The 15646-nt window shown below is 39.0% G+C and overlaps 1 protein-coding gene across 8 annotated transcripts in view; it reads left to right on the top strand.

The window, feature by feature from the left end:
• The first annotated feature begins 666 nt into the window (after positions 1-666).
• kif21b (kinesin family member 21B) overlaps positions 667-15646 on the top strand; it is a 48015-nt gene continuing 33035 nt past the window's right edge. For all 8 annotated transcript variants that reach the window (XM_077604056.1, XM_077604053.1, XM_077604058.1 and 5 more), the window contains exons 1-2: positions 667-1047; positions 15038-15260. In XM_077604056.1, coding sequence (XP_077460182.1) covers positions 1007-1047; positions 15038-15260 — 264 coding nt within the window. In that variant the 5' untranslated portion in view covers positions 667-1006. The remainder of the gene's footprint in view (positions 1048-15037; positions 15261-15646) is intronic.

Raw genomic sequence — 15646 nt, 5'->3', positions numbered from 1 at the left:
ACCATTGGTCCGCACACTTATCAATCAAATATAATAATGTTGCTTTCAGGGACACTCTGAAATTATTCACTTTTTTTTCACAGGCGAGATAGAATGTTTCTGAATCACGTTCGTTGTTTTGCACAATTCTCGCATTTTACACACAAATGGAAGTCATTATTCTCTTTAATCGTTCAAATTTAATACTCTTTAATTGTTAATCATTTTAAGGGGACTCATTTAATTCATTGTCAATGCAGGCAATGAGTTAAATATTGTTGCCTGCATTACTCCGAAATTTACTAATTTTACTAATTTCCATCTTTAGTCCCTTGGGCAGGTTGATGTTAAAAGATAAAATCAATAAGGCAATAGTAGGGAGGAAGAAAAAAAGTGAGTTTTTAGTTCAATTTTCTACTACCAAAAGTAGTCACTTGCCCTATCACCCTTCCTCTCATTATTTTGTAGATTATGGTTTTATTTTTAGGCAGAAAGGTATAGAGAATGTTACTCAATGAATCATCATTCTGGTAATTCTGGTAATCTTTGGTTTTAGGGTGGCAAGATGTGAATGTAACATGTCCAGATTGGTTGACATTGATCGCAAAAATCCCGACAGTTTTGAAGGCATCATTCTCTAGTTCATTTTACGGTCTCGTCAATGTAGCGCGTCGGTCTCATTGGAGCGTTGCTGCGTTCAGTGGCGCTCACGTGTGCTTCAGACAGCATGTAGACAGCCACAGACACTCACTGACAATAACATTACGATCACGTTACAGATCCAAGTCAACAATGTGGCGGACACACAAGAGCCGGGGAAGATGAATGCGATCGTGCAGAGGGGACAGACGGGAGTCGGGAAGAGGCAGCAGCCGCTCACGGGAACCTCTTGACGGCTACCCACGCTGACCTGAGACGCCGAGAGCCGCCGCAGCCGGAGCCGTCACCGTCGCAGAGTACCGTGGCAACGCACTGAAACCAAACATCCGATATCCTCCACGACCCGCGTGGGACCTGGGACGAGACAATGGCGAGTCTTGGTGACTGCTGCGTGAAGGTTGCTTTGAGGTAAGCCCTCTCCAATATGCAGAGCACATTGTGTCTGTGCGGATGTGCCCTTTGGGTGGCTATCAATCTGAAGCATCAGCTTCAGTGATGGGCAATTTATGCCGAATCATATCGCAAGGTTACCTGGCTTTTTAACACTGCATGTTGCACACTACGACCTCTGCATTTCATGCTGTTCCACAGCATGTGTCCATGTTGAGTGAAGTATTTTATTTAGATGCTGATGTGACACGGACAGCTGCAGCCAGGTGAGAAGGTATAAGTACCCCCAAAAAATGGATAGGATAAAAAGTATAGTTTATATAAATATATTTTCTTGACACTGCTTTGACTTACTGGAACCTGCTTCCCCCCACCTAAGCACAATGCCCCAGCTCAGAAGACAGTGCCTTTGTTGAGGGGAAAAAAGCACCTCAAGGCTTGGACAGCGCTCAAGCTTTTGTATTCACATGAGGAGATATTGGCGGACCATCTAAATAGACTGTTTATATGAATGTGTATGTGCCTGACTTAATGCTACATTAACATTCCTTTCTGCATATGTTTGCGGGCAAAGGATCGCCATTTGTATGGATCTTGTCATTAATATGATGGGATTTCTCTCCACTCTAGCTAAATTTTGTTCAATGACCCTCTTGAGCGCCCCAGTTTGGGAGTAACTCATTCATTGAACTTAGAGGGAGGAGGGGTCGCAGATCCTTTTAAGATGAACCGCACAACCGACGGCTCCCATTTCCCCAGGGCAAGTTTTGGAGTCACTTTTCCATTTACAGCTGAGTGTAGGTCTTTTGTGCTTGCTCGCAGTGACAGTAACAGGAAGTGGAGAAGGTGGTGTTGACAAAAAACATGCACAAAAAGATGAAGCTTCAGAGCCAGCTGGTGGCCGCTGCTCAACTCAAGTTATTGATTGAAATGAAGAGCGAGTGAAAAAGCCTTTTGTAGAAGCTACAGCTGTCATTCAGTGGCAATTATTTAATGTAGGATTGATTTTTAAAATAGCCAATGTGTGACACTCATTTTTACAATACAGTATGTCTTATCTACACAGTCGGACAATCTGTTTTAGGATCCTAGTTGACCTCTGAATACTAACTGACTAACCATTTAGGAACTAATTTTGAGGGTGTATTTTTTTCCCAATTCTCACTTAATAAATGTCACACTTTTAACTCTTTTAGGCCAGTCTCCTGCACTCTTTTACACTCTCCTCTACATCATCATGACAAAACATATAACATAGTCACACACCCATCTCAACCTATTAAATTGTAATGAAACAGTGAGTGTTTGCATGATTATAGTGCTGGTGGGAGGCCAAACACCACCTTTCTCAGTCATGTGTTTGTATTTATGTGTACTCTAAGTGGCACCAAAAGTATATTTGACAGGAAATAAGTTTCACACAAATAAGCACATGAGGAAAGTTAAACACTTCATACTGACAGCTTTCCCACTGACCTCACAAACTTAAACCTGAGAAAGTTGGCCATCTATAAAAGGGGTGTGTGTTTTGTAATTGGTCCCATGTTGTGGTGCCCTCAGGCCAGGCCAGGCCAGGCCAGGCTGCATAAAGTGTGTGTGAGTGAGCATACACGGAGCAGGGCAGAGAGGTCGCAGCGAAGGCCGACCCAGTCTGAGTCGCCAGCATCCATTTCCTGAATGTCTGCCCTGGCTTCCCTAAACAATGACCAGCGACGTGACCTACAAGCCTGCATTCAAATGTAGCGGCTTGAAGAATGAGTAAACATTCAGTTGCACGTAGTACACATACAAATGCACATACACATCACATTGAACACAGTACAATCTGCTACTACTAATATGTAGGATTGTTGTAAAAATATTCCTGTTCATACGGGCTAGCAAAAAAGACTAAAACAGCTGTCCAATGCAGGTGTGTGAAGAAATCGGCATAAGTAAGCATAAACTGATTGCTCTTTGTTTAAAAGGCTTTTTAATACCTCTTGTCAGACTAGACTATGCGATATGCTCAAAAGTGAGGCAAAGAAAAGAGTGCACTACAACATACCCACACTAGGGGACAACCCGAAAAATGACAAAATGCATAAAACGAAATACTTAATTCTGCTATCTGTATTTATTTATTTTGCACATTCAATGGTTTTAAAATTATCTCAGCATGTACAATTTAATCTGTATGGCACGTAATTACATGCAACGATAATTGATATATACTATTAAAGAGCCTTTTGTATTTGTATAAGAAGCATATGCTTCTAGTCTTTCTACCACCAACTACTGGGAATGAATTTCACATTTTCAGTTTTTGGAGTTTAGTGGGAGAAATTATGCTTTTGACAACTTTGTCATCTCTATGTCATACAAAAGGTGTTTTTCAATTTTTAGCTTGTGTTGTAAACATGCTCTAAGACTCAATTACTTCTGTCATGTTAATGTACATCCAGACTGACATTGATTTCAACCGTTTTACTTCAAAACAGCCTTGTTTAAATGGCGGCCTCACTTTTAGGGGATGGCAATAACATTAATTTGACATTTCCCCACCCTTCGTCAGACCCCAGTAAGCTCACCTCCAGGGTGCCCTCTGAAACATCTGCCCTAAATTAAAAGCTTAATGCGCGTGCCCCCCTGAGCACGAACACACGCTTGTAAATGTCAGCATTTTAGTGTGTGCAACACAACAGCAGTCCGTACGTTTCCTTAAGCCTCTTCCTGTTTAATCCTGTTCTCTTTCACGCCATCTCTTCCATGTCGTTGTCTCAACGTGCCAAGTCACTCTCGCCAAAGTGCTAAGTCAGCATGCACAGCCAACCATAAATAGACACAAAGACCAATCTGTTTAGTTGTGGTCTTTAACCTTGTGATGCCTGATAGATGTTCTCACCTTAGCAGTCTTTTCTTTGAGGATTCTCTTTGGGTCTAATTTAAGATCTATGACCTGAGGAATTGCCAAGTTTGCCCCACGTGTTCTTGATGCCACCAGTGAGGCAGGAATCCAAAACATCAACTCGGTAAACGAATAAATGTATTCTTTGTTGCATCATTTACATGAAACTCATGATTTTATTTTATTCCCAAATATAGTAGTTGAATGGAGGCATTGTGTTTAAGAGTTTTTTGTTTGATAACAAATTACTCAATAAAGTGATTTTTAAAAATATTTTTGGGGAAGAAATTATGACGTGTTGGACAAAAAGTGAGGCCTTTCCCAGATGATACAGAAAGGCTTTAAATGGGGGTTTGAAAAAGTTTTGTTGTTGGACATGTGTCCTGTGTAGGCTACCAGTCTGGCCTGTTTCCTGTGAGTGTTAATACTTTGCCACATGAGCTTTATCCCCACAGGGGGGCTGCCTTTTAAGAAGACTTTAACATTGGTGGGAAAAACTGCATTGTGGGAGTGAGGTGTATATAGTTCGGCATTTATGCAGGTCACAGGGTAGTGCTGCAATGTATTCTCCACATGAGACATTTCTTGCATTCGTGCCTTTCGTATAACAAGCTTTTTGGAGATTTACTGGACAAGTGTGAGAGACTTTGTTCATCTGCAATGTGAAATTCGTACAAAAATTTAGGACAAAGTAAGCACTGCAATCATCATTTCCATCACGCAGGCTCATTTTATTTAATGCACAATCTTCAACAAAGATGAAAAATTCATTTTTTTGCCGTAACGTCAAACAATTCAAGTGGAAGTATTTCCACCCCCTCCCCGGAACTTGCATTGATCTGCATTTTCTGAACAAAGTCCTACTCAATTATTGCGAAAACTGCGCTGAAAGATCTGAAATGGGGGAAGAGCAGGAAATTTGACATGAGCATACTCCCATGTAACTCTCCGCAGCTGTGCATCACTTCCTCTTCAACCTCATGACCCCAAGCTTCATTTTGTTGTCGTTACCCTTCAAAACCATCACTTAACGGTCCTAGAGTGAATGTCTAGGAGCCCTCTAATATTTTAACCCATATGCCTTTGTATTAGGAATGAGTTTTCTATTCACATTTTTGCTCACATTACTTGAAATGTCGATATTGTCAACATATTTCTTGAGGGATTGGCTCATTAATTGACTTTTTGGTTCCTGTGATTAATTTTAAGATTGGGATTATGTTTTACTGAAGGGGAAAAAGAGCTTGGACTTTTGGATGCAATAATTAGCCATTTATTTGGGCAATTATCGGTTTGAGAAGATGTAATGGATTCATTAAATGATAAAGCAAATGTTTATTCAGTGTTGTAGTGCCTCATCATACAACTTAAGATGTAAGGAGTGACTGGGGTAAAAGAGTTAAAGGTGTTGTGTCTGTCACCTGCTTGAAAACAGCTGACTGTTGTGTAATGAAGCTTTGTGAGCAGATTGTGTCTGACTGAAGGGGCAAACAAGGGACAAAGGAGTTGCCAGGCTACAACAGTCTTACAATCCAACTCAATAATATTTTACATGGCTTTGAGTATTTCTGTTGACACATGATGTTTCATTATGATCATAACACAATGTTCTGTAGGTTTTGAAGAGAATAGGCTGCATTAAAAATGGCATGTTACATTTCGGGAGATGGATTAACTTGCGTGTGCACCAACTCTCAAATGGTTTGCTGTTTTTGCAGAATGACTTCCTGTCAGGCCACTTGTGAACAAACCTCATTTCCTGTTCAACCGTTACTTTTTGAGCTTCTGATGTGTGTTGACATGGTTGATCTCAGTAAAAGTTTCAAATAAATTCAGATGATAAAAAAACTGAATGTGTCTTGGACACTATTAGCAATAAATTTAAAAGGTCTCACAGTATGTAGCCATTTGCCTGGAGTCAGCTGCGACCCTGACAAGGATAAACTGCGTTAAAAATGAATGAGTTTCTTATTTAATTTGACATGTCACGTAAATGAGAAAATTCACAAAAAAGTTTCCAATGAACTTGGGAGAATGTCATTAAAGATGAACTGCATATATTGTTATTGGTGACATCGTTTGCTCTATACACTCTGTCCTTCTATTTGGATTCCTGAAACTGACCATGTCCTCTTCCCCTTCATCTCATCACACACATTTATTTCCCTTGGAACAGTTTGACTCCCCTTGTTGTGTTCACGCACACACTGACAAGCTGAGGCGGTTTCTGTTGACAGATATGCAAAGCATAGCACAGGCCCTTTTAACAGCATTTCCTGGGTGTGTGTATACAGGGGATGCTGTGTGAAGGAGTGACGTTGGTACGGGTCTTTGTGCTCTGTGCTGAGTTTGCACACACTTGCCATTAATGTCAGGAAGACAGAAAGTGGGTGGTAAAGCGTGGTGCAAGGAATGATTGTAAAAAAATATAACAAGATTCTGGGGTGAAAACAACGCTATAAACATGAAAACATCATGCAATGAGTGTGTTTCTGCATCTGTGTGTTCTATCTGCTTTGCATGTGGGTATTACACACACATCGTGTGCATGAATAATTTGGGACAGCTGCCGATATTTGCCATGTTCCCATACGTCTCGGAAATTAAGGACAAATTTGTTACTTTGCAAGGGCATTAATATATTGCTCACTATTGGTACATGCTCCAGTGAAGCTCCTGTCAGAATCTGCTGAGCTGATAATGAGATGTGTGTGTGTGTGTGTGTTGATGGGGGGGTCTGATACTCCTGTACGTCCCAAAGTGCTGCACTCTACAAGTTTGAAAAGAAGGATAAAGTTTACCATTTGGTTAGGATTAATGATGTCAGACAGGGTTAGGTGTTACAATGTGATTAAACTTATGGTAAAGTGGTCTGCCAATGTGTCTTTACCCTGAAGTATGTACAGTACGTGAGCCAGCTGGCCTTTAATCACTAACAATGCTAAGTAGCTTAATCACTACTGGAGTTTGTCTATTGTTTTGTTGTGAACACAGATAAACTGAAAATGCACTTGTACACCTTCAGAATCTTGGTCCACTGGGACAGATTTGCTTTATTTAGCATACTTTTTTCTTTCTGTCATTCTAATTGTAATACAATGCATATATTTTGCCAATATTCTGTTCTTAGTGGATAAGCACTTAAACCCTGATTCTTTGAGGGACATGACACGTTTGTAATGCAAAACACACATGTTTTACTGTGATGATAATGCGATTGATCGCTTTCAACCTCTCACAAATCAAGAACGTCATCCGAAATAGAATCGAAAGTAAAGAATTTTTAAAAATGCCTGGATTTTTTTGCTTTACTTTAACGGGCATTGTGCTGCTCCTATTGGTCATGTGTTAAGTTCATTTCTGTGATGCAACAGCAAGGTTTTACTCACAAGTTGAAGTATAAAATAGCTGAACAACTCAAGGCACCACTGTATTTGCATTCATGTTAGGTCTGGATTTTTGCTTCGAAATTGCCTGTAGTTTATGAAGATTGATGATTGCTGTACGATCGCATACAGATAAACTGTGGCTTTGGATGCCAATCGGTGTTAGGTGTTTGATTTGTCCTTGTAGAATATTAACTTTTTGTCTTCACTCTAGCAGACAAAAAAGCCTTGATTGGTGTCACGAGTGCTTTTGAGAACAAAGAGTTTTGCCTACTAGGCTCTGAAAGACAACTTGTCCACGAAAGATTGTTATATATGCGAGCCGCTGAGCCCCTTCAAAGGCTCCAATTGTGCCAATTGATGGAATCTGCTCAACTTCTTTTGCCTCCTCAGTCATGAGGCCTAGAATGTTTTCTGTCATTTGTTTGTTGCCCTTCATAAGCTACTGTGTCTTGTCTCTAGAGTTTATATGCTTTCCTCTTCCCTTTGACCAGCAACTCTTCTTTACAGAAGATTGTCATTAGCCTTTGGGATATTTTTCTAAAGTTTCCACCCTCCTCCTTCCTCCATCTCAATGTTCTGTTAAAATACACATCAGATTTTCCTGCTGCAATCCTGCTTTAAGGCATTTGCTGTACTTTAGTTGAGCTCACCAGCGTTTCTTCTGATACCTCATGAGTATTTATTATGTAACTCATGAGTTTGTAAAAGTTGTCTTTTATTCTCTGCTTTATGCTTATTATTGGAGGTCACATTAAAAGGATTGCTTCTTATTGCGCTAACTCATCTTTTTGTTGTTTTTCAAAAGGTCGAGCACATTTTAAAATGTTGATAATTCCAGTTTACAAGCCACACTACAATTGTTTTTTCCCCATGTGCAAATTAAGGACTATTTCAAGTACAAAAATTTCATCATTGTATTGAAAAACACGTGATTGCAAAATAAAAAATCGCATTATCTGTGCTTGAGAGGTGAGTATTTGCTTATTAATGTGAATCCATTCTACTTTTATCATTGATTTTGACATATTGGATTAAAGAGAACAGGTGTGTAATTGCAAAATTTATTGCTAAGCTACAAAGTGACAATATATTTAATTTCCTGTTTTATGATACTCATCCTATTGCTCTTTACTCGTACAATGTTTAATGAAAACAATGGTAATGCTTTACTATCTTCTGTAAATGTGTTGAATTTAATTGAAATCAAACCGGAATAGTCTCACAGCTCTCTGACCTAATCAAGGCCATCTGTCAGGAAAAGGATGCTCATTTGAATTTTTCGTGTACCTCCTCCTCCGGGGTGAGTGATGGTGGGGAGTGGGGGGGATTTTTGGGCGGCGCAAACGGGGCAGACGATTGGGAGGGTAGCGGAAGGCAGCGGAAATGAAGGGGATTGACCCAGAATCAGATCAGCTGATGCGCACTGATTTGCCCATGTAACAATGAAGGATGATCATCCAATTGATTGATGGTTGCAACAATTTGACAGGAGAAATGACACAGTGACACAATTGTTTTCATTACTTCATTAATAGTTAATCAGCTTTTTTAGTTATTCTTTTGTAACTACGGAACAAATGTTGACTTTTTTTAAACCTATTAACTAATTGGCTGCTGATTATGGGGCTACACTTCTGGTCCCCCTTAACTGTGAAACGGGGATCACAGGCAACCATTAGTTGAGTTGGAACAATACCTATTAAAATTCTCTGAAAAACTGAAATGAGATTCAAACCCACGCGGAAGCTCTCCACCCTGTGCTAATCACTAACTATATGACCACTTTTGAATATTGTCTTACCTTTGATCAAAGATTAAGTGTTTAATTGTTCCGTATCAACATTCAACAATTCTTTGCAGTAAACGTTGCTGGGGAATATCTTACTTCCCTCAATGTAAAGATACTAAATGCAAAATGCGTTGTATTTGAACTTAATCAATTTCCAACACTGTTGATGATTATGAGAGCATGATGACGATGAGTATAGTGCTAATAATAGTGTGAGGACTGCAGAGATTTATTTTTTAAAAGATGATCCAATGGAAGGTATATTAAATCTGCTGTGTTTATTTTGCCGCAGGTCCATTTTTGTTGTATTCAAATCTCATCGACTCAGATTGCACTCGCCATTATCATGTGCATTATTAGCCGAAAAAGGTTATTTGAAACCGTTCCCTCACATCATCATCTTTTATATCCTCGATGTTCTCACGCGACGTGGACGTGGCCCTCCGTTCTTTTAATTACAACGATGGTTGAAAGAAATGAGCCACGTGGTACTTTAAGACATTAAGCCCTTGAACTTGACAGATTTTAGAAGTAAATTGACTGGAGGAGATGGTGGGTAAAAGTAGTTGTGTCGAACAGTTGACCCAGACTTGTGTGCACAATGTAGGACAACCGTGACCCCAAAGTCTGGCTTGCTTAAGCAAAGGCTCGAGTTGATGTCGATGAACCAGTTCGCTCGTTTGTGCTCCAGAAAGCGACACTTCGTGCCAACACAAGCAGTCAAATCAATGAGCACACAGAATGTGAGTGCTGCTATCCCTTAACGTTGTTGCCAACGGCCAGCCGCGCCTCAGGCGGCACGGCCCCTCTGTCTGGGAGTTTAGCAGCAAAAAGTTTCTCCTTTGTACAGGTAAAGAACTGAAGATCAAATGGCCAGAATGGCTTTATTTCTGTATCATTTGAAACCGGTGAATCTCCAAGCCAATTCTGCCAATTACAGCTATTTAAATTCCTATTAATGAAACTTAATATCTCAAAGCCATTTGCCAATTTTGATTTTTTTTCACTAATCAGAACAATGTACTGCAATAAACTTCTATAGGCAAATGTGTTATTTTGTCAGGAATTTTAGTTGTGTGTACATTCATTTTGCTGATGAAGCTCTCTGTAAACTGTAGTTTGTAGCACAGGTGGGAGCAGGCATTATGAAACATACCATATTTTCCGTATTATACGTCAGTTTTCCTTAATAGTTTGGCTGGGCCCTTATATTTATATATATATATATATATATATATATATATATATATATATATATATATATATATATATATATATATATATATATATATATATATATATATATATATATATATATATATATATATATATATATATATATATGATCGCCGACTGTTATGTTGTTTTTTTAGGCTATAGTTATCTGAAAAACGTATGTTAAGAGATGCTTATTTAGCCTCTTGTTCTTCGTGTTACTATTATTACTTATACGTTTGTTCTTGGCTTCAGATAAATAAAAAAAAAATGCAAAAGGATGACTTGAGCACAGATGACACTTTGGGATTTTAAATTTGAAAATGTTATTCCAGAATAAGAAATAAAAAATACATCCAACTGAAGTTAAAACATATGTACATTAACTCAGAGCCACATTACATTATGAGATAAAGATGGGACACATGAAAATGAAAAGTCTGTTTTGTGCCCATACTACAAAGCTTTGTGGGTATTCTTCATGGCTATAATCCTGAAACATTTCTAAATGGGCATTGAAAAAAAGGGATTTTGCTTGAAGCAGTAACAATGAAAAGCATAAAAATGTCATATCTGGGCTTTCTGAGATGCTCCTCATCAGCTAGAGACCCTTTGGAAAAGAAATCTTATCTGGCACAAATCAGTATTTTCATTCCTTACCTGCATAGCAGACAGAGCAGGAATCCCACCACGTCCATGTTCCCCTCCCTTTTTATTTGCTCAGTGTTTTATTGCCTGCCAAAAATGGTCTTTTTTCTCTTCCACGAAGAAAATGATATTGGATAGTTTTGAACACAGCAAGCCAGGGTGATTTAAAGTGAGGCTTTGCTCTTATCAGAAAGAACGGAAATGGAAGTGGTCCTGTCATCTTGTGTTTTTGCTGGCAAACGTACTAAAGGAACACCAAGTGGGTGTGAAGACTTAATTTTTTTAAATCGGAGTTCCAGAATAAAACTTTGTTAAAAGGAGTTATTTACGTGATGCTGGTTGTGGGTCTTATTTTCGGATAAATGGGCCGAGTGTTATATGGAGCAGTAGCGGGCTTCCTGTGCCAGCTGACAAACAACAGAGCCCTGAAACACTTCCCGCTAAAGTGAATACGATTAACTCAGCCTCTTGGAGCGTGTGTGGATGTGTATGGCTGTTGGTCTTTAGAAAGCTATTTACACGAGGGAAAAGAGCTCTTTGGCTAGAATCGCTGTTCTGGGCTGAAGGTTGAAAGGACACGGACACACGTAGTCAGCAGCAGGCTGGAATCATTGGTGACCAATTTGGAGTCTCCTCTTGGTTACTTTGTGGGATTGGAAAAGAATGTGAGAATTACTACACACTTGGACATGTTGTAACTTGTGAACCATTCCAGAACAATTGTTTTGGGGATGGTGCAAACACAATGTCCACACTCATCTGGTCAATGTACATTAGCAGTCTCTGAGTGGCTTGAGCCGTTCCCAAGGCAACTGGAGTCCCTGGACCCCCTGAGCCAACCCAGCTGAAGGAGAAATTTGAAAGCAATGCTACATTAGCATTCGTAACATTGATTTTTCAGTTAGTGTGGTTAAAATAACAATTGTACAGACCAAAGGATGCTCATGGGACTCGGTATAAAAAAACAACAACAACCGTTGCCTTCACAAAGATAAAAATACACACTAACCTTTAATTGCAATTATTTATAACCCCAGTGCATTTTTCCAAGAGACTTTTATATAACAATTTTAGTTATCTAATTTTGCGATGTGAAAGAGACTGATTCTAATACTAAGTGGGGTAATTCAAACACTAAAACCAATTTTCACTTAAATGAATAGACTTTTGTCCCAAAACAGTGTAGTACAGCCTATTCCCTGTATAACTAATTACAAATTTATCTATGGATTGTTTCTTAACCAACTGATGTATCGATCCAGATCAATGTATAATTACACCGCTATTGCATACATGGGAAAATGTGCAAAATTGCAATTTTTATGTTAACTGGAAAAACATCAAACAATACTTGGCTGTTTTATCACATCTTTTGAAATTATTACTCTGCAATTGGTGTTATGATTGAAGGACCATACTGTAGAATTGTATATTCCAGAATGTTGCTGCATAGTCTATTCTGCCATCTGGTATTTTTGACTTTCACTGCTGTCAAGGTATGAAGAAGCATAATTAGTGCATGTGACTGTGCTTGTTTGTTTGTTTGTCTGTTGCTAATTAGCACTATTGGGTTTGATAATTAGTCTAATAAGGGGATTCCCTTGGAGCTTGTTTATAATGAGATTGTGACTGTGGGTGTGCGTGCCCATGCTTGTGTTTATGTGTGTGATCAGGCTTGAGGATATTTCACCGTTATCTGCAAAGATGAAATGGTTTGCGCCATGAGGAATCTACAATCTGGTTCATGTTTTTTTCCTTTTAACAGTTTTGATTACATTCACATTCATACCTTAAGTGTGAGGTTTTGCTCTATTTCTTGTGTGTTAAATGTCATATTGTGTGCATGTGTCAAAGAGAATCATAGATAGTGTTTAAACGAGACAGATATGTTTGCTGTCCCAATCAATGTTATAGATCTTGTCCCTTTTTGGTCCAGCTGAGCCTTCTGTGGGTGTCTGAAAGGAGTAAAAATAACTGCTCCATTCTTCTCCCTGTAGACACACAGATTTTCATCAGTGTGTGTTTGTTTCCTTTTGTCTTTGTGTGTTTGTCTGTGTGCAAGTGTTTATATGTGTGGCAGTCAGACATGTTTGTCTATCCTCAGGTATGCAAAGCTTGTTTTTGGTCTGGAAGTCCTGATTCCCAGCTACATTGTACCAAATTATCTCATTTTCATTTTTAAAAACTGAAATTAGTTAAAGAAAAATGCCTTCGCAGTACCCCAACATCTCAATATCCTCTTCTTTTATGAATTTTAGTCATTCATTTCACATACTCTAGAATGGACATCTGAATAAAGTGAAAATAAAGTAGTAGTAACAGTAAGTACTACTGTTACCATAGTGTTTCACTTACTTTCACACAATAGGTTGGCGACAATGGTACATGTATGTACTTCTATGCCTGCATTTTGCATACCTGTCAACCTCTGCCGATAACTGCCCTTATAAATGATTATGATTCCCCTTACAAACCCCAAAAAAACCTTACAAACACCGTACGACTCGTACGGTGTTTGTAAGTTTTTTGGGGGGTTTGTAAGGGGAATCATAATCATTTATAAGGGCAGTTATCGGCAGAGGTTGACAGGTATGATTTTGGTTCTTTGGCGACCTGTCCAAGGTGTAGTCTGCTATTAGACTTTGAAAAAGATGCAGATGACAACCCATAACTAATGTTTTGGCTTCCTAAAGGGCACTCTCATTCGGAGTAAGCCACATTTCTTCAAAATGTCCAACTGAATGACACAGGCACAGAGAAATTGTGCCTGCAGCATAATGCAGAGATGTTGTCTCTTAAATGACGATGCAAACTAATTATCCTAATGGGCAAAGCGCTGACGGGTACAAAATGTGTCGATGCGGCATAACGCTTTGCTATCAATGTTAGTGACAACCGCCCTCTATTGATAATTGATAAATAAAGAAAAATTTATGTTCCTTGTGATACGGCAACACCTCCTTTCACTTTTATTACCATGTGATTGATTTGTAAGGGTCTTTGTTTCAATATCCCACTAGTGGTCAGCAAAGTGGTCTCAGAGAATGAGAGAGTTGATTTGCATCCCCTTTGGATTGATTCGCAGTTTAGCATGTGGAGGAGTAGACAGTGGTCCGATAATGTTGACTCATCATGTTGTCTGTTTTCTAAAGTGATTACCTCTCCACACACAAAGGCCAATATGACCACATGACTATGCCACAGATCTTACATTTAATTTGGACTAAAATGTCTGAAAGCATTTTTCTTGGCAGGAAGTTAACATATACAAAGATACATCAAACTCCTGCTGCTATTTTCCTTAACAAATTAGTTCAAGTGGTCCCCCTTAGAAGGACTACTGTCATATTGTAGCTGCCATAAGCCCCCTGCTAGAAAAGATGTAAAACTATCCACATTTAAATGACTTTGGGCTCTATGTGCTGATGAGTTTTCACTGTTGCAGACTCATCAAGTCAAAGATTACTTTACACCTGGGATGTCAGGCTAAAGCAATTAATTGCAATGAACTGCCTGTCAAAGCTTTAAAGCCCCACTATAATAGATTTTTTACACAGCAATTAAATGATGGAATCTTTTCAAAGCATATTCAAAAATATACTAGCAAGACTCAAGACAGATACAGAAAAGCTGAAATTGTACAAAAAAAAGTAACGTTGTGCATCAGCGTTCTTAAAACCCGATGACTTTAACAGCAGGGCAGTAGCTGGCATAGGGCGTATGACTCCATGGAAAAAAGAGTAGGTATGTGCATGAGGACTTGTGGTTTATCATGTGAAGTTTTGGAATATGAAATTTAAAGTGGGTCAGAAGAAGAAACTCCCGAAAAGTTCAAATTCAAACCGGAGCCTATAACACAGCGCCTGTGACTAAGAGAAACAGGAAAGCCCGACACGGAAGCATCACAGGCTCATTTTTTAATTGATTACTTTCTTGCACATCAAGAGTCAGTTGATTAATATGCTTCATTAAACCAGCAAAGCCAACCATTTTTTAAATCTCACTATGTCTACTGTATTATTTAGAGCAATTCTAATATTTCTTTTACTCACATTGAATATGTTTTCTTTCATCTCTCAGGATACGTCCTCAGATGGCCAAAGAGAAGATTGAGGGCTGCCATGTGTGCACAATGGTCACCCCAGGAGAGCCGCAAGTCCTTCTGGGCAAAGACAAGGCCTTCACCTACGACTTTGTTTTTGACATTGACTCCGAACAGCAGAGCATCTACCATGCATGTGTGCACAAGCTCATAGAAGGCTGTTTTGAGGGCTATAACGCCACTGTCTTTGCTTATGGCCAGGTACGTTAAAAATACACATTTCCTGGGTTACCCTGTCAAGTGATCCTCATTCTCACGAGTATGGATCAAAGCAGCAGTATCATAATGTTGCTCTGCTTTATTTCTGGGTTTAAAGATATGCAGCTGAACCAAATGTGTGTGGAGGGGGTGAATTGTTACATAAAAAGTCACATGATTAACTTTCATTTTTATGTGTTGTGGTTATCAACATTTTTGACACTAAGTATACCAACTAAAAAATCACTGATTGTCATTATGATGGTTATTTCTAAAATACATTCCCTTAGTTGGCCAAATGTCAATCAAAAATGTATGTAAGAGATGATGTGCAGTTTGAACGATTGCACCACACATTACAGACTTAAAAAAAACTATGCCAGCAATGC

The sequence above is a fragment of the Stigmatopora argus genome, chromosome 6 (genome assembly GCF_051989625.1).
Source record: "Stigmatopora argus isolate UIUO_Sarg chromosome 6, RoL_Sarg_1.0, whole genome shotgun sequence".
Classification (NCBI taxonomy): Eukaryota; Metazoa; Chordata; class Actinopteri; order Syngnathiformes; family Syngnathidae; genus Stigmatopora; species Stigmatopora argus.
Note: the sequence above shows the minus strand (reverse complement) of the source record. Positions and strands in the feature narration are given on the sequence as shown.